This window comes from Carassius auratus, chromosome 27 (assembly GCF_003368295.1).
Source record: "Carassius auratus strain Wakin chromosome 27, ASM336829v1, whole genome shotgun sequence".
Classification (NCBI taxonomy): Eukaryota; Metazoa; Chordata; class Actinopteri; order Cypriniformes; family Cyprinidae; genus Carassius; species Carassius auratus.
This window is the reverse complement of record NC_039269.1, coordinates 25,097,458-25,118,547: the sequence shown is the minus strand read 5'-3', so window position 1 is coordinate 25,118,547 and position 21,090 is coordinate 25,097,458. Positions and strand designations below refer to the sequence as shown.

The following is a 21,090-nucleotide window of genomic DNA, read 5'->3' as shown; positions in this document are numbered from 1 at the left end:
TTTGTTAATAGCAATAATTGGAATTTAAAATAAAGTGTGACCCAAATTTTAAGTCAAATAAAATATTTAAAATACTTTTAAGATTTTTTACAGGGTTTTTATAAGATTAAATACAGTTGTTAAATACAGTTTTTAAAATGCTGAAATGAAAGTGTATTATCCATTATGAGGAATAATTGGACAAGAATGGTAACCTTTTTAAGAACTAGCCAATATTTTTGTCAAATGTACCAGTGAGGAAATTTAACATGGTTAGGACCTGGATAGTTTAGTCGGGTCACACTAATGATGTCTGAAATGCCCATGGGCTCAGCTCCTGATGCTGTTTACTGAGAAGTAAGGCTAATGCAATAAAGCAGTTTTGCATTAAAGATCTTACTCTAAGGAAGGAGTCGAGCGCTCCGTTCTCCATGAACTCTGTAACTATAAGCACCGGGCAGCTCCTGGTCAGAACTCCCTCCAAGTGGATGACATTGGGATGGTCAAACTGGCCCATGATGCTGGCCTCGCTAAGGAAGTCTCGTCTTTGGCTCTCCGTGTAGCCCGCCTTCAGCGTCTTGATGGCCACGGTGGTCTCCTTTCGGCCAGGCTGCTTGAGTCGGCCTCGACACACCTCCCCGAACTCTCCTGGATGAATGGAGCGGAGGAAGAGGAGAGAGGGAGTGGAGTGGGGGTGTGAGGGAGAGGGAGAGGGAGGATTATTGGTTTGAGCTCAGGATCAAAAAATCATTCAAGGGAAGAAATGATGCACCGCTGAAAACCAAGGGAAGTGCAAACGAGAGAAAAGAACGGATGGCAGCAGTTTAGGGTTTGAATAGGCAGGGGACGGATGGAGAGAGAGGGGGAGAGAGGAGTTTAGGGACACGTTGTGGAGAGGGAGGAGATAGGAATTTAAGGGTTGTGGGAGTCTTGGGCCTGGATTCTGGATGTGCAGGATTGAAATGAGGTGGAGGGGATTGATTCAGATCGTAAAAAACATGGAAGTAGCAAAACACAAGCACAGGGATAAATAAATAAATAATAATAATAATAATAAAACATAGGTAAAGGCAGCAAGCAGCATGCATATGGTTAGTTACAGAATAAACTCATCTCTCAAGAATATGGTTTGTTATAAACAATTATAAATACATATTTTTAAAATGTTTCCTCCGAGGCAGTGGTTCTTAGCTGGGAGGTTGCACATCTGTTCTTACAGGGGTTATGGACATAAAAGACAAAAACACTGAACACTGGTGTATGATGTTTCTTTACATTGTTAGACATATGCAGTTCATGGTAATATTGTGGTGGTGTTAGCGCAGTGGATAAGACACACGTCTGTGGTGTGGGAGACCCGGGTTTGAATCCACTGTGAGACACCAATGTGTCCCTGAGCAAGACACTTAACCCCTAGTTGCTCCAGAGGAGTGCAACCTCTGAAATATATAGTAATTGTAAGTCGCTTTGGATAAAAGCGTCAGCTAAATTAATAAAAATGTAAAAAAATATTCATATACAGCAGTGTTTAGTTTTAACTTGGTTCATTTTGTATGATAAATAATTTTGTTACTCCAGGTTCCTGAAGCTAAAATAGTTTAAAACCACTGCTCCAAGGAATGCCTGAAAACACAGTTATAGAATTTCACCAAACTTTCATATTTTATAGGTTTACAGTATTGTTCAAAATAATAGCAGTACAATGTGACTAACCAGAATAATCAAGGTTTTTCGTATATTTTTTTATTGCTACGTGGCAAACAAGTTACCAGTAGGTTCAGTAGATTCTCAGAAAACAAATGAGACCCAGCATTCATGATATGCACGCTCTTAAGGCTGTGCAATTGCGCAATTAGTTGAATTAGTTGAAAGGGGTGTGTTCAAAAAAATAGCAGTGTGCCATTCAATCACTGAGGTCATCAATTTTGTGAAGAAACAGGTGTGAATCAGGTGGCCCCTATTTAAGGATGAAGCCAACACTTGTTGAACATGCATTTGAAAGCTGAGGAAAATGGGTCGTTCAAGACATTGTTCAGAAGAACAGCGTACTTTGATTAAAAAGTTGATTAGAGAGGGGAAAACCTATAAAGAGGTGCAAAAAATTATAGGCTGTTCAGCTAAAATGATCTCCAATGCCTTAAAATGGAGAGCAAAACCAGAGAGACGTGGAAGAAAACGGAAGACAACCATCAAAATGGATAGAAGAATAACCAGAATGGCAAAGGCTCAGCCAATGATCACCTCCAGGATGATCAAAGACAGTCTGGAGTTACCTGTAAGTACTGTGACAGTTAGAAGACGTCTGTGTGAAGCTAATCTATTTTCAAGAATCCCCCGCAAAGTCCCTCTGTTAAAAAAAAGGCATGTGCAGAAGAGGTTACAATTTGCCAAAGAACACATCAACTGGCCTAAAGAGAAATGGAGGAACATTTTGTGGACTGATGAGAGTAAAATTGTTCTTTTTGGGTCCAAGGGCCACAGGCAGTTTGTGAGACGACCCCCAAACTCTGAATTCAAGCCACAGTACACAGTGAAGACAGTGAAGCATGGAGGTGCAAGCATCATGATATGGGCATGTTTCTCCTACTATGGTGTTGGGCCTATTTATCGCATACCAGGGATCATGGATCAGTTTGCATATGTTAAAATACTTGAAGAGGTCATGTTGCCCTATGCTGAAGAGGACATGCCCTTGAAATGGTTGTTTCAACAAGACAATGACCCAAAACACACTAGTAAACGGGCAAAGTCTTGGTTCCAAACCAACAAAATTAATGTTATGGAGTGGCCAGCCCAATCTCCAGAGCTTAATCCAATTGAGAACTTGTGGGGTGATATCAAAAATGCTGTTTCTGAAGCAAAACCAAGAAATGTGAATGAATTGTGGAATGTTGTTAAAGAATCATGGAGTGGAATAACAGCTGAGAGGTGCCACAAGTTGGTTGACTCCATGCCACACAGATGTCAAGCAGTTTTAAAAAACTGTGGTCATACAACTAAATATTAGTTTAGTGATTCACAGGATTGCTAAATCCCAGAAAAAAAATGTTTGTACAAAATAGTTTTGAGTTTGTACAGTCAAAGGTAGACACTGCTATTTTTTTGAACACACCCCTTTCAACTAATTGCCCAATTGCACAGCCTTAAGAGCTTGCATATCATGAATGCTGGGTCTTGTTTGTTTTCTGACAATCTACTGAACCTACTGGTAACTTGTTTGCCACGTAGCAATAAAAAATATACTAAAAACCTTGATTATTCTGGTTAGTCACATTGTACTGCTATTATTTTGAACAATACTGTATGTAAAATTAGATATTAGGTGTTAGTATATTCTTCATTAATCAGAAAGGCCTGTTGTTAATACTGATAAATGTGGTTTACCTGCTCCAATGACTTCCTCTATCTTCACACATGAGATGTCAATCTCTCGGGCAAACTCATGGACGGCTTCATTCGGGTCTTCATATGTAAAAGGGTCAATGTAAACTTTTACACCGGGGGATACTAAAACCAAAAGACCAAGAATGTTTTTCAGTTCATTCTTTTTGTAATTACTTTAAATAGGCTAGGTACACTCTTAAAGGGATAGTTCACCCAAAAAAGTATACCATTCACACAGCTTCAATGGAGGGACTGAGAGCTCTCAGACTAAATCTAAAATATCTTAAACTGTGTTCTGAAGATAAACGGAGGTCTTACGGGTTTGTAACGACATGAGGGTAAGTTATTAATGACATAATTTTGCTATTTGGATTAACTATCCCTTTAAAAATAAAGGTGCTTCATGATGCCATAGAAGAAACTTTTTTGTCTAATTGCTTCCATAAAGAACCTTTAACATCTTAAGAACCATTCTATTTCACAAAAGGTTCTTCAGATTATAAAAAAGTTAAGAAAGAGGTGGTTATCTGAAAAAACACTGACTGAACCAAATATGGTTCTTCTATGGCATCACCTTTATTTTTAAGAGTGTAAAGTGCAATAATTCCCTTAAGCCCCTTTCACACTGCACGTCGGACCCGGCATATTACTGGAACATTACCGGGTTGCCTTCTGTGTGAAAGCAACCACGTCCCGGGATTGATTCCCGCATTGAACCCGGGTCTGTGACCTAATAACATTGCCAGATTCAACCCGGGACGAGCGCTGTGTGAACAAAAGCCAGATCTAATTCCGTGTCGTGAAGACGTGTGTTATCGCACGACTCTTTTACCGGCTGTTTTGAAGGAAGATCAACGTTTGCTACGAAAAAATATGTGCAAACTGTAATGAAGCAGAGATCAGTTAGTTCCTCACTTTCCGCGTTGACGCTGAGATCGTTCGCTTGCTTCAGTGAAATTATAACGTGCCTAGCGTTTTCGACTCGTACATTACACGTCACGCGCTGATGTGATGTAAATGTTTTAGGGAAATGTAATACAGCCCAATGTGCCAATATAGTTAAGCACTTATTATTGTTTTTCATTATAAATAATAAGATAAACATTTCTTTTTTTATTTTTATCAGAAACGGCATAATTTTCTGCTGTATTCTTGTTAAATACAAATATTATATTTTGACATTAAATTTTGAAAAAAAAACATATATTTTACAGTAAAATTATGTTTTGTTATTTTCCCACTATATATACTTTGTTTAAAAAAATGGACATTTTTAAGTTCATTATTAAAATAATGAACATTTTAACAGTGTAGAAGTGGAAATTAATCTTGAACTATGAGCTGTTCCCATATGTCACTACATCATTTTCACAAGCTTTCTCTGGTCACAGCAAGAAATATGTTTTTGGCAAACAGTGCAGATATACTCACCGTACTGCTGCAGTTTTTCAGTATACTCCAGCTCAGAGCCAGTACGCTGCCGTCTGTAACCAGATTATACACACACTGAGAGTCTGGCTTTAGACTGGATTTACACACTACAGGCACAAAAAAAGTAACTGGGGCATTTTGTGAAAGAGAACATTTGAGTGCTTTAGGTATTTCATATGCTTCAATCATCAATTACGTCCCTCAAATTGCACGCAAAGCTAGTTTTATCAATCTAAACTTACACAGGTAATGCATTTATGATTTCTTGCCATTCCGCCTAATTGCAATACGGTACGAGCAGGATTCAAAGGCCGGGTCAGCACAACAAGCAGCACGAAAGATCAACCGTCAAGACTGTCTTGTCGCCACTTCAAACCAGAACCGCTCCATTACACGGTTCAGATGAGCCAAAATGTAGGATGTCCCCCAAAAACAGTAAGTCAATTAACACCAAATCATAGGTTGAGCCTTAAGCGAGGAACAAATAACCAGGCCCAAGAACATACATACTAATCTGTTCTGGGTTCATGCCTGTATCAAGTGTCTGAAGACAGTAAACAGTGTATTTAAATCTCGGCCTTCTCATTAAGATCTCTTTGTTTCGCTAACTCTGCATAAGTAGCTTGTTTGAAAGGGAACGGGAGCAAAGGGGCCTATTGGAATTCACCATCTGTGGGATCCCTTTTGTCTCTTGACCTGTGCTAACAATGACGCCTGCTGCTAATTAGCATCTCATCTCCAATTTAAATGTCAGAAGGAAAAGAATGACGCTCCAGCGCACACGCACACGCACACACACACACACACACACAAAGAACACATTAGGATACAAGCACAGAGGGCATGAATGATAGAGAAGAAAGAGCTTGAAGCGGAGAGGAGGAGACGCTTTGGCACAACAAGGCGGTCACAGTCAAGAAGAATGTGTCAAATAGACACTGTGGCAGTCTGTCGTCTCTGGAGTGATTGGCAATGTCCCAGTCTTTGCTCGGATCTGGGCGAAGTGGCCTCAAATGAGCATCAAGTGAGAGTCTCATAAATATCCGGAGTCAGACGCACTTTGAAGTCTGTTTTGCAGTCGCTATCTGATCACATTTTGCTGTTGGGCTATTGAGTTTGTTTGACTCCAAGTACTGAGGCATTGAAATGATAAACAATACAAATAGCTCTTTGCTAAATCAACATGAAATCTAAATAGACCCTGTTTACTTTCTTACTACAAGTTCCTGGTCTAAAGGCGTGGACATTTCACCAGCCAAAAAGGCCATTGTCTGTTGTCAACAGTGTAGCATTCTATGCTCATTTTCAAATCAAGCAGCTATTGCTCGGTAAGTCTGGTGAATCCGACTTGAATATGTTGCGAAATCTGCATGGGAAATTCTTGATTGCACGATGGATTGCATCTTTTTCACATTTGGAGGGTTCTCAGAAACGCAATTTGTCAAAGTTGGTTAAACTTCTATAGTGGGGAGCAGAAATGACAACAAATATAGTTTTTGTGCTCCCATTTCCTCCAATAGGAAAAAGGAAAATTGCATAAAGGGGCGGTCACACTAGACTTTAAACGTGCGAAATTATTTCGGACGCCGCTGCGAATATGGGAGGGAGCAAGATAAAACACTGACATTGCGAACCATGCAGCTTCTTTTTTTATTTTATTTTTATAATCTTTAAAATGTGTATTATATTAAATAGGACGCTGCACTACAGCTAAAGTTATATAGCGCTTCCTTCATTTTTGAATTTCTGTAACGTTACAGAGAGGTCACGCAGTGACGTATCGATCTTCTACTTGTCCCACAGCTTCACGTGATGCTAATTCGCAGGTCAGAGTTCACCAAACTTGAACTTTAGAATGCAGCGAAATGCGAAATTTGTCTTGTTTTATGGTCCACAGAAGAAAGAAAATCATCTAGTTTTGAACAACATGAGGGTGGCTAAATGATGACATGAAGTCATGTATGGGTGTTTAATAATAATACTTACTTAAGGCAGACAACAGCAATGACCACCATGGCGAGGATGACCACAAATCCAGCCGAGGCAGAGCCCACAATGAGCGGCAACAGGTCCTGCACTGACCGCTCCGGGTCATCTGTCACATGAATAGAAATACATTTAGAATACCAATGATGGTAAAATATGCATAACTGCACTTCATATGCAATGTTTCTTTTCAAATCTATCAGGAAGAAGGAAAATAGACTGTTGCTGTTGACAAGGTAATAAATGATTATGGATGGCATCAGATCATACAGCCTTGAAAGAATCTGATGCAAAATGCTTCAATTCATAATGAATTCGGATCTCATTTGTGATTTTTTTCTCCCTATGAGTAGGTTTACATGGTTTGGCATATAAAAAATGCACTTAGCCACTCAGTATCTTTGTAACAGATGCATAAGAAAGAAACCGTCTGTGTTCTTACCATACAAACTTGTACTGAAGTCCACTGGGCTGCTATAGCGTCCGTAACCTGCTACGGTCCGAGCACGGACCTGCACGACGTACACCGTGCCAGCTTTTAAACCCTCCACCTTGGCAGAAGTGTGCTGTGCAGTGACGGTGTGCGAGAACGACTCTCCCTGAGAAACAGAAACACGTAGAGATTAAAAGACTGAAACTAGACTCTTGAGTCACTGAATGCGCAGGGTGAATGTTTAGTTAACAGTTTTCACTGCAATTAGCGGCTCAAAAGTATTTGAAAAGACAATCCTGGGCTAAAACTGTCATCCAAACACTCAACTGCAAGTAAATCCTATAGACGAATTAAGCTCCACTTTTTTTAGAATTAGCCATTGGGTTTTGACCAGTGGCCATCTGTTGTTCCATTGTACTCCACTTTAAGACGAGCCAGGGCTACTTTGAGCTCAAGCCAGTTTAACCCATGCTGGGTGCCTGGTGTAATGTCATCTGGCTGGGGTTCAAGAGTTCTTCAGTCAGGGGTGATTTAGATGCACAGCAGTTCCTCACCCTCTCCTGGTACTTGATCTCATAATCCAGGATCACGCCATTGGGCCACTCTGGGGGCAGCCAGGAGAGGCTGAGAGTGCCAGCTGTGGCCCGCATTAAGTGGACGGTGGGGACCGCTGATGGAGCTGGAGGTTGTTCAGAGATGGAGAGAGAAAAAGCAGAATAACTTTATTAGAATAACAGCAGATTATTTAAGGCTGTGACTCTTTACTGGTGGGTCGGGACCCATTAAAGGGTCTCTAGTCAGTTCTGATAGAACAGACAGCTGGGAAATAAAATACGAAATGCTAATACTAAAATAAAACCAAAATCGGAAGAGAAAACACTGCATATCGATCTTTACAGGACTTTGGATTAAGTGGATGAATCCAACTATGCAATATAAGAATAGTGTATTCTGATTATTGTGTGTAATAAACAGAAAAATTAAAAATGCAATATTTGCTGATCATTTTTATCATATTTCTTGTGGGGCAATGACAATGACAATGATTTATTTTTATTTTATTCAAAGATTCATACATGCAACCTGTGATGAGCATGTTTTGATAATTTAATCCCCCCAATCCCAAAATCAACGTCAAAATATGAGGTATATATATAGGTATATATTTTTTTTACAACCTTTGCCCACCAAGTAATATTCATGTGGTGAGACTAACATGCAAAATGAATGATTATATTATATTATAGTGTATCGTATCATATCATATCATATCATATCATATCATATCATATCATATCATATCATATCATATCATATTACACATTTTTATGGCAAGGCAAGCTTAGTTCAGATATGGTATGTATCCCCAAAAACTTTTTACAGTTCTTAATTTAAACTTCATCACATTTGAAATCTTTACATTTAAAAATGTTTTCAAAACCAAATGAGGCTAACATGATTTTAAAGAGTACATTTCTTAGAACTTTCAAAGATGTACTAGATTTCTCATTTTCTTTATGAGAAAACTGTTCTTGGTCATTGACCCGTGCGACAATGTTTTCTAAAAACGATAAGCCAGTTGAGCCTGTGCTTTATTTCGATTTGACGTTATTGGTGCAGTTTAATCTGTCTCTTGTGGTTTCCTGGTTTATTAGACAATTGAAAATGAATTTCTCACCTGCTTGATTGGTGGTGATATTGACAGTGGCATATTGCGGGGTGGATGGGCTCTTGGGGGACACCCCGTTGACAGCCTGGATCTCAAAGCTGTAATGGGTGTGAGCCTGTAGATTCCTCACCGCCGCCTGCCTCTCGGCCAGACCCAGGCGCCGCGGGGACACCTCCACGTTATCATCACACCGAGCACAGGACCCGCCATCGTGCAGGCACTTCTTACACACCACGTTATACACCACGTCACCTCTCCCGCCCAAATCCCGCGGCTCGGACCACTCCAGTGACACCGAAGTCTCGTTCACGCTGGAGATCACGTTTAATGGAGCCGAGGGAACCGCTAGGAAGACAACGGTAAAAAAGTTATACTCGTGAAACATGTATAATTTAACAGGCCAAATATGATGTCCTGGAGCAAAACAGTTTCTGCACATACCCTACAGTCCATGTTTAGTCAGGAAACACACAGTATTCCAAGTCTAATGAAAAATCAAGGCTGTCATTGGTTAAATTATCTAATTATTCTTGCATATTTGTTTTCAAAAACGTCTAATTTACAATGCACTCCATAGTTAAATTGTCAGGGTCAAATCTCTAACCAACAAATCTGGCTCAGTGAATCATGATGTAAACTAATTAAATCCAGAGGCTGGATTTTCAAAGCACAACTGCCTAAGGAACTGCAAGCTTTGCTAACAATTATTTAAAAGGAATAAATATTTTTTCCTTTTTTTGTGCTTACCTCCAGCACAATTGCGCTTTTTTTTTACTCTTAAATTACAAACAACATTCAGGCTTCCTGAAAGCGTTCAAAAGAACGCAGCTGAAAAAAAAAAAGCTCTCCAACTTGGGGATTTTGCAACACATTGCATCAATGTGTGAATTCATGTGATATTTCCAATTAAATCCACATGTCAAGATTCAATAGCGCTGAAGCTAACCGGTTGTAATCGCACGCTTTATGTGCTAGATGCTGAGAACCGACAGGGTTACATTAGCGATCATGACCTTTTTATCCACACGCTTTCCTGTGTCATTAGTCGCCACATCAAATGGGCCGAATGCACGGGACAGACCTTTTCAACATATCATTAGCACAATGTGGGAGCTATGTTAATTTGACAAGTGCTGCTGATGATCATCACTTACTAGTGCAGGCGGCATCTGGGGGGTCGCTGTCAGCGCGGTAGTAGCCGCTTTGACAAGGGCAAATGCTGGATGCCCTAAAGCTGGCCTGGCTGTTGGAAGGGCACGGCATACAAGAACCCTCGCCCTGTTTGGATTTAAAGGTCCCCGGGGTGCACGCTAAAGGGTCATAAAGAAAACGGTGTGTTACAATATGTCCTTTTCAAAAATAAACCATACAAAGTTAGATTTATTTTATTATTGAATTTTTACACTGTGTTGAATGAACAACCCAACTTGCTGGGTAAGGTTAGTCTAACATGTGCTGGGTCGTCTATTTACCTAGCCAATGGGCTAAAACTGGGTTTTAAATCTAGTGTTATTTAGGGTGAAAAATCAATCCATTGCCATGATAACATAATGCCAGAACTCTAAAACAACCATCACAATTACAAGAACAACTTTACAGCTAAAATAATACTTGAAGAATTAATGTGATGTCTTATATTATAAACTTCACTTTCTGCTTCAGAATCCTGCAAAAAATGGCCCCATTCACATCCATTGTAAATGCCTTACAGAAATGTCATTGCCATTACAAGATACAACCCTAAAAAAGCTAACAAAATACTCATGTTTTAGTAGAAGAATTAATGTGTTCAATATATAAGCTTCACATTTCTGCTTAAATCAACACTGAACAGATTGGAGCTGAATAATGACACTATTGTCTTTCCAGAGCTGTTTACAGCAGAATTTTTATTTTTTTCTTGTATTTGATGAAGTTTGAATCACTGATTCCATTATTTTCCTGTTTATTATACTGCAAAGCTGCTTTGAAACAATCTCTGTTGTATAAACAGATTAAGGTGACTTGCCTTACTTTTAAATCCTCCAGAAATTGGCTTGTATTGTGCGTCGCACCACAACTTTTCTTTTTTCTTTCTTTTTTGTAATGGAGGTAATGAGAAGGATGACAAACAGAGTTCTTGTAGTAATTAACATGATCAGTTATTAGTTGAGCTTAACTTGTATTAAACCTGGAATATTCTATATAACACTTTTTTAGTATTGTGTCGCCACTACATATACTATATTTATACATATACTTCAGATACTATAACAAAATATTTTATTTTTTGAATAGAATTCAAGACATTTATACCAAGAATGAATCACCCAGGTTTAGATAAAGTTCATTTTCTAATTTTTAGAAACCGTACCGACGAGGCAAACTGTGCTATAATGATGCACTAAAGTCAGTCCGTTTCATTTGGAAGAAAACGGCTGATGTAACAGTCTGGCTGAGGAATCGGCTGCTTTCAGTTTTTCCTGTAAACAATCCACCACACCCGTGTCTCCACACAACACACTGCAGTTAATGGGGACCGTGCCGAGAGATGTGCATGTCTGCATGTGACACCTCAGGTGAATTCTAGCAAATGCAGAAAAAAAAAATCATCTTCAGTATTCCTCCCATGACACATATCGCTTCACGGCTAGTGTAATAAGACAGTGGAAAATCCGAGCGAGTGGCCCCTGCTCCCAGCCTTAACACGCGTGGCGTTACGCATTCAGACCGAGCACAAGAACGAGTCAGAAAGAGCTTTTAGAGAAGAGAGAGAGAGAGAACATGTTTCCTTTCTCTGCGTGTGTGTGTGTGTGTGTGCGCGAGTGGGCCTGCGGATTAAAGCTGGAAGGTGATAAAGGAAATTAGACGCACTCTCCATTGGCCACGGCACATCTCACGGCTCTATAGCGCGGCCCGGGAGAGTCGTTTATCAGTCCTTTAAGGCAAGCTCTTAACCTTGAACAACCAGATGGAAACAAATGAGCCGCCACATACTGGCAATCTCAAAGGAAGTTCCCCTCTGTCCACCAGTTCCTTCCCAGAGAACAGTCCAGGAGGCCCATCCAATTCACATTTTATTACTCGGAGCCCACCTCATCATTCGTTCGCACTCCCTCTCTCTCCTCCCCCGCTCTCTCTGTAGACTCTCTTTTAATTTTCCCCATTACTCTCCCAGACTCGCGTCTGCGAATTGGTCTCGCCTTCTGCAGAACTATCCGTCTCTGGTATATCGCTCTGTTAGGACCCTATCAGATGTGTCAGTGGAAGCTGTGGGCTGCCGCTGTTGGCAGCTTTGTTCTCTGACACCACTGCAGTCCTCCACCCATTACTGAGACTCTCTCTCTTCTGTGCTGAGCCCAGATAAAGTCTGCGGGGAGACTGTAGATCAGTACAGCGAATCCTCACATTGTTCTCCAGATTCTGGACTGGCAGCCATACTAGTCTTGTTGAGCTCCTAAATTCTGGCCTTCTCATATTCACCTAAAAAATCCTATTAGCCGTTTTGGCCTTTAACCCCAGAATGCAAAGAGAAATCCAATTAGATAATAGTCTTATAACACTACTTGCGTCAATGACATTCTTTCTTCGATTGAATTCAAATAGTGAAATACTGCAGATTGTGCTATTCATTTAACACAAGTGAACAAAAGAAGCACCACAAAAGGTTTCATAAAAGCAGTCAATATGATTACTCAAATAAAGGATTCCCATTTACATGTATTAAATGGAAAACAGAATACTAATTTAAATTTTTGGGTAAACTATGCATGTAATTTTATGTGTGTTGTGAGTTGTTTTTTGTGTGGACATATCTGAAAATCCGTGTTTTGGGGAAATCTGAAAGCATACTTATTGATAAAAATTGTACAGTACACTGTAATTAAAAGTTTGAGGCTGATAAGTAACTTACGTTAAGTCTATATTTGTACTGAGATTGCATTTATTTGATGCAAAATACAGCAAAACATTTTAAATTTTAAAATATTATTTCAATTTGTTTTCTATCTTACTATCATTTAAAATGTAATTGATTTCATTGATGGCAAAGCTGAATTGCTTCAATTGTTAACAACATATACAATTGAACATGATCATGATACATAACACTGTCACATATCTAAAAATTTATTTACAGAAACATGAAAACTTCAAGTCTATTGGAGCCACATGTCAATACAAACTCATTTTTAACCTAAAAATTGAAAACCGCTAGTCCACATTATGAAAAAAAGTTCTTTGAACGTCAAAAAGAAGCTACTTAATGTGAAAATGTAATTCTGTTCTCCAGTATGGGGTATTGTGTTTGCAAAAAACGAGTTTTGCCAGTGACTGCCTAAAAAAGAATATAAAACCTCTCTGACCTGCAAGTAACCTTTGCATTGCTTCAGATAGATTTTTATAATCCATATTGTAGCATCTGCCAGCAAACACTCAAAAGCTTTAACCAGAATCCGCTTTCCTCTGATTTAAAAAGCCAAACACTTACCCTGGCACTGAGTATCTTTCTTGGCCGGCTCAAAGCCCGGCATGCAGGTGCACGCTCCCACAGGAACCATCCATTCTCCATCTCCGTTACAGTACAGTTTTAGAGGGACCGATTCCTCTACGGCGTTTGGCACACAGGCTCCGGCGGCGATGACCAGAGAGGTGGCCTCGGCACCAGTGGCCGTCTCGGGGAAGACAGCGAAGTTGGCAATGGTGGTGGAGCACTTTTTAAAGAAAACCCTGGCCGAGATGAGGGACATGCAGGCGCCCAGGTCCTGGAAGGCCAGGTAGAAACCAGCTTTGGAAAGTGGACCGAAGCTCCGTACTTTGGTGTTGACGATTCCAGACTCCAGCAATGAGAAGCTCTCGTCAGGGGCTATGGTGTCCACCTGGGACAAAAGACGATAGAGAATGAAGATATGTTGGTCCAGTCACAGGAATGTGAATTTATTTCTCCATAGATGCATCTAGAAGGGAGCCAAATATTCTGTCATCATTTACTTGCCTAAATCATTCTATGGTCACTTTGGTGATTTTTCTTTTTCATTTCACTGGTCCATTGTCTAACTGTCAATAGTGTAGCAATGTATGAACCACAAAATTCAGCTTTCTGATGGTCAGCGTAACAAATCCACATGATCAACTCAAACCGGTTGTGAAATCTGCACAAATTCTTTTTTCCTCTTGCAAAAACTCAATCCTATCAGAATGACTGGATTTTGCCCATAAAATGTGACCGCATCTTAAACCACTGATGTTCATTAAACAGACAAACATACACTGATATAATATATGTGACCTTGGAGCACAAAACCAGTCTTAAGTCGCTGGGGTATATTTGTAGCAATAGCCAAAAATGCATTGTATGGGTCAAAATGATCTATTTTTCTTTTATGCCAAAAATCATTATGATATTAAGTAAAGATCATGTTAATTTGGACAGCTTTAAAGGCAATTTTCTCAATATTTAGATTTTTTTGGCACCCTCAGATTCCAGATTTTCAGAGTTGTATCTCAGCCAAATATTGCCCTATCTTAACAAACCATTCATCAATGGGAAGCTTATTTGTTCGGTTTTCAGTTTCGAAAAATTTACACTTAAGATTGGTTTTGTGGCCCAGGGTCACATATAGAAGATAAATATCAAACAGGATTGGAACAACATGATTTAATGATGACAATATCATTAAATATTTGTTATATTCCCAATTAAATAGTTAAGACAGCACCAGTCACCAAAACACTGTAAACTCATGCAAAGGCTTAAATTAAAAGAAGTCATCATTCCAGCTGACCTTTACATAGGGGGTCTCCCTCCATGGTGGACTGCTTGCTGTGGCCATGTCTCCATCCGATTCATAGTAGAACAGATTAAAGGTCTCCTTACAGGAGCCGGGAATATTGGGAATACTGCCACAGTCCCGCACTGAGAACTTGAGCTCCACGTAGACTCGAAGGACTCCTCGACGGGGGATGAAGTCTGTCCGGAGCCAGTTGTTCTGATTGGGCTCCAGTACATTACAGACCTGGTATGTCCTGATGGGGCTCAAGTGGTCATCATATCCACTCACTTCCTCCCACTGAGAAGGGCAGAAAACACTGTCACCTGCTGCACAATGATTTCTTGAAATGAAATGTTCAATTGAAAAATGTCTTATTGAGTTGTTTGCTTCCAAAGAAACGAGCAGACCATGAAACCCAGTGATGCTGTACAGTACCTTGTGATTTTGCTTACTCTTTATGTAGTGAATTCCTAAATATATATATATATATATATATATATATATATATATATATATATATATATATATATATATATATATATATATATATATATATAAAGTTTAGAAATAATCTAACAGTGTCCCGACCAGGTGCAATTTAATAAAGCCATCTTCACTGTTATCATGAGTTTTTCTCTCAATATGATGTGGCCATGACAGTACAGTTCACATTTATCCACAATTGTACATGTCAGTGACATACTTTGCATTCATTTTTTTTGGAAAAATAAATGCTGTTGTTATTTTTTTTAATGACCATGTTGTAGTTTCTAAATTCTAATTTATTTGGATATTATAAAGTCAAACATATAAGGATGATACAACTGTCCTGACATGATCAATCAATCAATCAATCAATATTTGCATTTTCATTGACGTACTGTATTATTATACCTTAGAAAAAAATGCTGCTTCACAGCTTTTTTAATATTTTTAAAATTATCTCATAGAAAGGACCTTCGAAAATGTGTCAATGTCAATGAGTCTCTTCAAATGTCAGATCATTTTCTTTACGAAAGGTTCTGGTTTTAAAATGTCAAGTGGTGCGACTCAAAAAAGTACATCTGAATTAATAATTCATATTTGTTAATACGAAAAGGGTTACCTTTTTGCCTTAAATTACTGAAATGAAAACAACATTTGAGATTTGTATACTCCATGTATTCCAGGAAAATATGACTTTTTACTCGGCACATGCCATTGACATTCATAGACATTCTTCGTCATTGAGTTGTATATAAACAGAACATATTTTCAGATTGACTTAATAACCATGCCACATTTCTTGTTTACCATGTACTGATAAATTATCATTGGAAAAGTGTTGCGTCATGTCTGGTTAGGACACAGTGTCACACAAAACCTAAAAATCCTAAAATGATCTGGATCTAGGGATTGTTATGAAGACAATACCTAAGTTGCCTCGAAGCAGCACTAAATGGAAGTAGGACTAGTGAACGACTCAAATGCTCAATTAAATTCATGTCGCTAGTTAGGGTAAATAGAAATGCTTTCTCAAAGGTGACATTCGGGTTGCCTGAACTTCTCACAACACAATTAAGAGGCATCACAGCGAGGGGTAGCATGTGTTTATCTCCAGGTGTGAAGGAACACATTACTTATGATGATGCACGGCTTTTGAGATGCCAGACATCGAGCGCCAGCCTGCGGAAAGGGCTGTGCTGCTTAAGATTGTTGCCATGGCAACCCATCATTTCCATTGACTGACTTCGCATGCACATTCCAAAGACAAATCATACTACGGGAGCGAGTGGATTTGGGTGGGTGGAGGGGGGGGGGGGGGTGTCGCGCTTAAGGTCAGACTCGCTGTGGTTAATTTCTTCACCAGTCACAAGTGTAAAATAAACCGCTGCTTGCCAACAGAGAGGTTGTGAGCGATCGTTCTTGTTAATGGCCACCCTTCATTTGTCTCGTCAATACATGGGTTGATTAATATCCACCCTTCTGGACAATTACAAACAGGAAAACGCTATAACTCACCCCGCTTTCTGGATAGGTGGTCCACGCCAGCTCTGTAGTAGCCCACCTGCTGTCCATAAGAGTCTCTGTAAAACAAGCAATCAATGAGGCTCTGGCAACATCAGCCTCCATTCTAAACACAACAGAGCATCAGCGCGCTAAAACCTGTCATTTAAACGCGTACATATCAAAGCACTTCACTCATTTGAATTCCCCGCATAGTCTGCGGAAGGCCTAATCGCTGTTTTCACTCCGCACACTAATAATGTGATCCGCATTTATCTACCCACTCCAGCTCTGGCCTGTGGCTGATCTGAGAACAGATCCTGTTGCGTACCGCAGGGATGCTCGCAGCACAGTGACATTCTGCATCCCAGGCGCTCGCTGTTCTCTAAATACACTCCGATCAGTGGAGCGAGACTGCATGAGCCAGCTTCCGCCAATGAACCGCACATACGAATGTTTTATTCACTTTGTAAGTCAGTGTTCGATGAAGCCGAGCGCTCACTTCAAATTAATGTGACACGCACACATCTGCGCAGCAAATCCGTGGAATATTTAGAGCAGAACAGCAACTTAGCTGATTAAGGCCCCGGCAAATACGCATATGGCAAACGTACACATGGCGTTTATGTGGATTGTACACCTCGCTTTTACAGTGCTGTAAATCACAGAGAGAGTTAATTGTGTGATGAAATAGGGCATCTCGCCGTGTGAAATATTCATCAAATTGGAGGGAAGTTCTTTTGATGCTTTGATCAATTCCTTATGACCGCATTCAGTCTTTCCTTAAGGCTCTTTGCATCTGTGCATTTGGCTGCATTGTGGAAAACAACGTCATGATACTTCTTTTTACACAACGCAGCTCATCGCAGTCTATTACAAACAAACGAGTGTACAGGACGTTCTTTGAAACTTTGTTTTGTACAGTCAGCAGATGTACAAAACGCCTCATTATTCTTTCAAATCTTTTGTTTCTCCACTATTATCAGAACGTAAGACTATAAAGAGAAACAAACAACATTTAGGGGCAGCTGTAAGGAGTAAAATAAGAATAGTGCTTATTCGTTTTATTAAATGTTTACATGCAATATTTGATTTCAGTCGGACTGTAAATGCTTTAAGGAATGTTCTCACCGATGATGATGGCTATAACAATAACGAACACTATAAAGTTTTAAAAATCACTCTAATTCAGTGAGAATAGGAAGTTCGCACCACAACGACAACAACACAGAGGAACAATATGGTTGGAAACATGTTTTAATTTTTTTAGGTGATAAATGATAAACTACTAACAGCTAAACAGAATCTACCTGACTTTAAAGAGTTTGAGCATTTCATAACATGACATAACTGAAGCGCGCCATTAGAATAAACAGAATATTATTGTGCGTTGACAAGGATGAAAATATATTTCATGTTATAGTCATCTGGTTCTTGATAAGAATGGACCTCTAGTCCAAATGAAATCATACAAATACCGTTTTTGCAAAATTGGACTAAAGGTGTGCTCAAATTGATCATTTTTCAGCGATTTTTCACGCCATTCCAAATCCAGTCATTTCAACAGGAAACCACAGATTTCCGCATGCATATTCTGTAAAAACGAATCTGATCACAGACATTTCATCAATCTGAATGCACCTCAACAGTCCTATTTATGTGACTGTAACTTGGCTTCATCCAGAATGTGTTGATCTGACCGCAATCTGCCTTGCTGTTGTAAATTTACAGTACTGACGTGCAATGGATGCAACACAAGCATGGTATAATACTGGTCTGTACTGATTATTCGTGCATTGTGTCATATGTACTTGGAAACCCGGATTAAGTGGCCATTCACACGAAAAGTGTTTTTGTATTTAACAGCATGCGATGTAGTGTAGTGGAATGAACAAAAGAAATGTACAGAGATACATTTTTCCGTGCCGTGCGAGACACTGCAAAATATGCAATACACAGCGGTAAAATGTGTCTGTCTAGTGCTATGGAAAACAATGGAAAAGCAGCGCAGTGGAATGCAAAAAATAAATAAATAAAACCGTAGCTCGATGACTGTGCATGTAAATTAAGAAAGTGTTGTAATAAAACTGTAATGACAAAAACTGTCACCCTGTTTTAGACCACAGTAATGATACTAACTAACAGGGTCAAGTTACGTATGGTTTGTTTTATATTTAGACACCATAGTGCCTGGAAGGCTTCTGACAGATGGACTGACTTGACACAGGGGACCCTGGATGCAGCCTTATACTTTTCCTCTTGTCATGAGGTGCTTGCCCCACTTGACCTCCGTCTGAAGTGTAACTAATGTAGTCTGCAAAGAAACCTGCTCGGAAACTAGACCTATGAGTCAAACACCTACTCTCTCTCTCACACATTATCGATCGAGATCCTCACATTGAAAGTGATGAAGAATTGAGGTAGTCATGGCCAAGGTGAAGGAGTATCTGGCTCTACTGTAGTTAAGGATTATTGGGATATGATCGAGGTACATAATGAAGTCAGCTATGCATAATATCAAACAAAATCCTGCCGGGAGACTGTAATTTTGCAACAAGGAACAATCTTATTTTTGCCCATCAGCAATTTGTTTTGAATATGAAATGAATCATTCTCAAGCATTCGATTACATGGAGAAAGAGAGAGACAAACTGCTTGCATGCATTTTTCTTAAATATGCAAACAACTAATTTTACAAATGTAAAAATATATTTATTTACAATTTCAGGGCTAGAAAATATGAAAGGGACAGTAACCCATTCATTAGAGTCCTTAACAAGAATATAGTGTGAAGTGAACAAACCTCAAAGGTATCAATAGCTTTTCAGAAACCACACCTAGGCTCAATGTCGGCACGTTTCACCTAACCACTGTTTTCAAAAAACAACTGTCTTGGATTTAATTTCGAAATGCATTGTTACTTTGAAGCGACTCCCTTTTCTCACCTAGTATATAGTGCTTTGAACAGCTGTGATCATGCAAGCCAATCATCATGTGTGGCAATTACACTGAAGTGATGCTGCTATCATCACTATCTGGGTGACTTAAAAGCCTTTGGGGTGAAATGTGTCACACCAGAGCAACAGGGGGCTTTCAGCACAAAGCTCATCTGAAAATCTAACAGCTACATGGGATTTTTAATAGAGTAACGATCAAAGCAGTACACTGTCATTCACAGGACTCTACATTTCCAATCAAATTAAAGAGATGCTTAAATGTATACAAGCACCTTAGTTCAACAATAACTATTAGATTTGGTTTAGTCTATGGTTTTACAGTATGCTATATTAACAAAGGTACGGAGCATGTGGACAGACAGCATCGTCTGTATAAAATACATGAACATACCATAACACAAACACCTCACAGGTCTGTGTAAAGCTTCCACAAACAGGGTCCCACATGGATTAAAACATTTCCACAAAACTGCCCTTCGGAAACTGGATTTATCAGAATAATCGGAAACAAATGCAGTAATGATTCAGAAACGGACACACTGAGCCCTGGCAATGATTATATGAACCCTAAAATCAAATCAGTAAAGGCTACACCTAAACGGTCTTAATATGTTTAGTCTTTTCATTTATTCACTTTCATAAAATATTTTTACATTTGCAGCCGTTTACATATTCGTCTACATCCCTGCCCTACGAATAAAAGGCAAAATCGCACTAAGGCTTATTTAAGTTTTCGTCAAACGAGAAGTTTTTGAGCCAGTACAGTCTGCGCGGTCTGGAGATCACATGCTTTAGTTATGTAAATATATATTTTTTTGTATTACACATTCTATCGAATTAATAAAAGGAATAGCCAACTGATGCCCATTTAACAGCAGCTTGGAAACCGAGTAGCCCTGTAACAAAGAGCATTTATACTTACCCTCTACAGCGAGAATAACGGGTACCCAAAGGCTGTATAATAACAGCGAATAATCCATTGTCATGAAGCTTGAGGTTGCAACATGAATAGCTTGTTGTCTATTTGACACCGGGATAGAAAGTCTCGTTAAATCTCAGCATTCACGGACTTGAGGAGCGAATTCACGCCTTGAGAAATTTCAGGGAGAAAAAAATGCACGTCTTTCATTCAGAATTTTTTGCGCAAAGGAATCCACGGACGATCTCGATCCTAAACGCGGTCTATCATGCTCGTCTACATGTGTGGCATCATCCTCATCCTCAGTGTGAAAGAAGCTGTTGATTCTCTGCGACTGCACGGAGGAGTGTCAGTTGCGAGAAAGGATGGGGGGCGAAAGCTCTATTGGTCCCAAGGCAAAACCCTGCGGGATACCGCTGATAACTTACAGACCAAGTACTCCCCCACGTTCTTTTATTTATGCATTTCATTATTTGTTTTAGAGAAGTGTTAAATCGACGTGCAACTCTTTTATTGTATATGCCACTATAAGGCAAAACAAAGCTCCAGAATCCCCATAAATCGAGTTGTGGCAAATTGCTAATGTGTGAGTATTC

General features: G+C 39.4%; 1 protein-coding gene across 1 annotated transcript in view; it reads right to left on the bottom strand.

Annotated features, from left to right (window-relative positions):
* The window catches only part of LOC113046013 (ephrin type-B receptor 3-like), a 33,146-nt gene extending 12,113 nt beyond the window's left edge, over positions 1 to 21,033 (bottom strand). The window contains exons 1-12 of the mRNA XM_026206836.1: positions 20,498 to 21,033; positions 16,634 to 16,698; positions 14,645 to 14,929; positions 13,351 to 13,738; positions 10,037 to 10,192; positions 8,892 to 9,227; positions 7,768 to 7,892; positions 7,223 to 7,379; positions 6,781 to 6,889; positions 4,795 to 4,847; positions 3,364 to 3,486; positions 380 to 627 (exon numbers count right to left, since the gene is read on the bottom strand). Of these exons, the coding sequence (XP_026062621.1) occupies positions 380 to 627; positions 3,364 to 3,486; positions 4,795 to 4,847; positions 6,781 to 6,889; positions 7,223 to 7,379; positions 7,768 to 7,892; positions 8,892 to 9,227; positions 10,037 to 10,192; positions 13,351 to 13,738; positions 14,645 to 14,929; positions 16,634 to 16,698; positions 20,498 to 20,561 (2,109 nt within the window). The 5' untranslated portion in view covers positions 20,562 to 21,033. The remainder of the gene's footprint in view (positions 1 to 379; positions 628 to 3,363; positions 3,487 to 4,794; positions 4,848 to 6,780; positions 6,890 to 7,222; positions 7,380 to 7,767; positions 7,893 to 8,891; positions 9,228 to 10,036; positions 10,193 to 13,350; positions 13,739 to 14,644; positions 14,930 to 16,633; positions 16,699 to 20,497) is intronic.
* Positions 21,034 to 21,090: the final 57 nt, after the last annotated feature.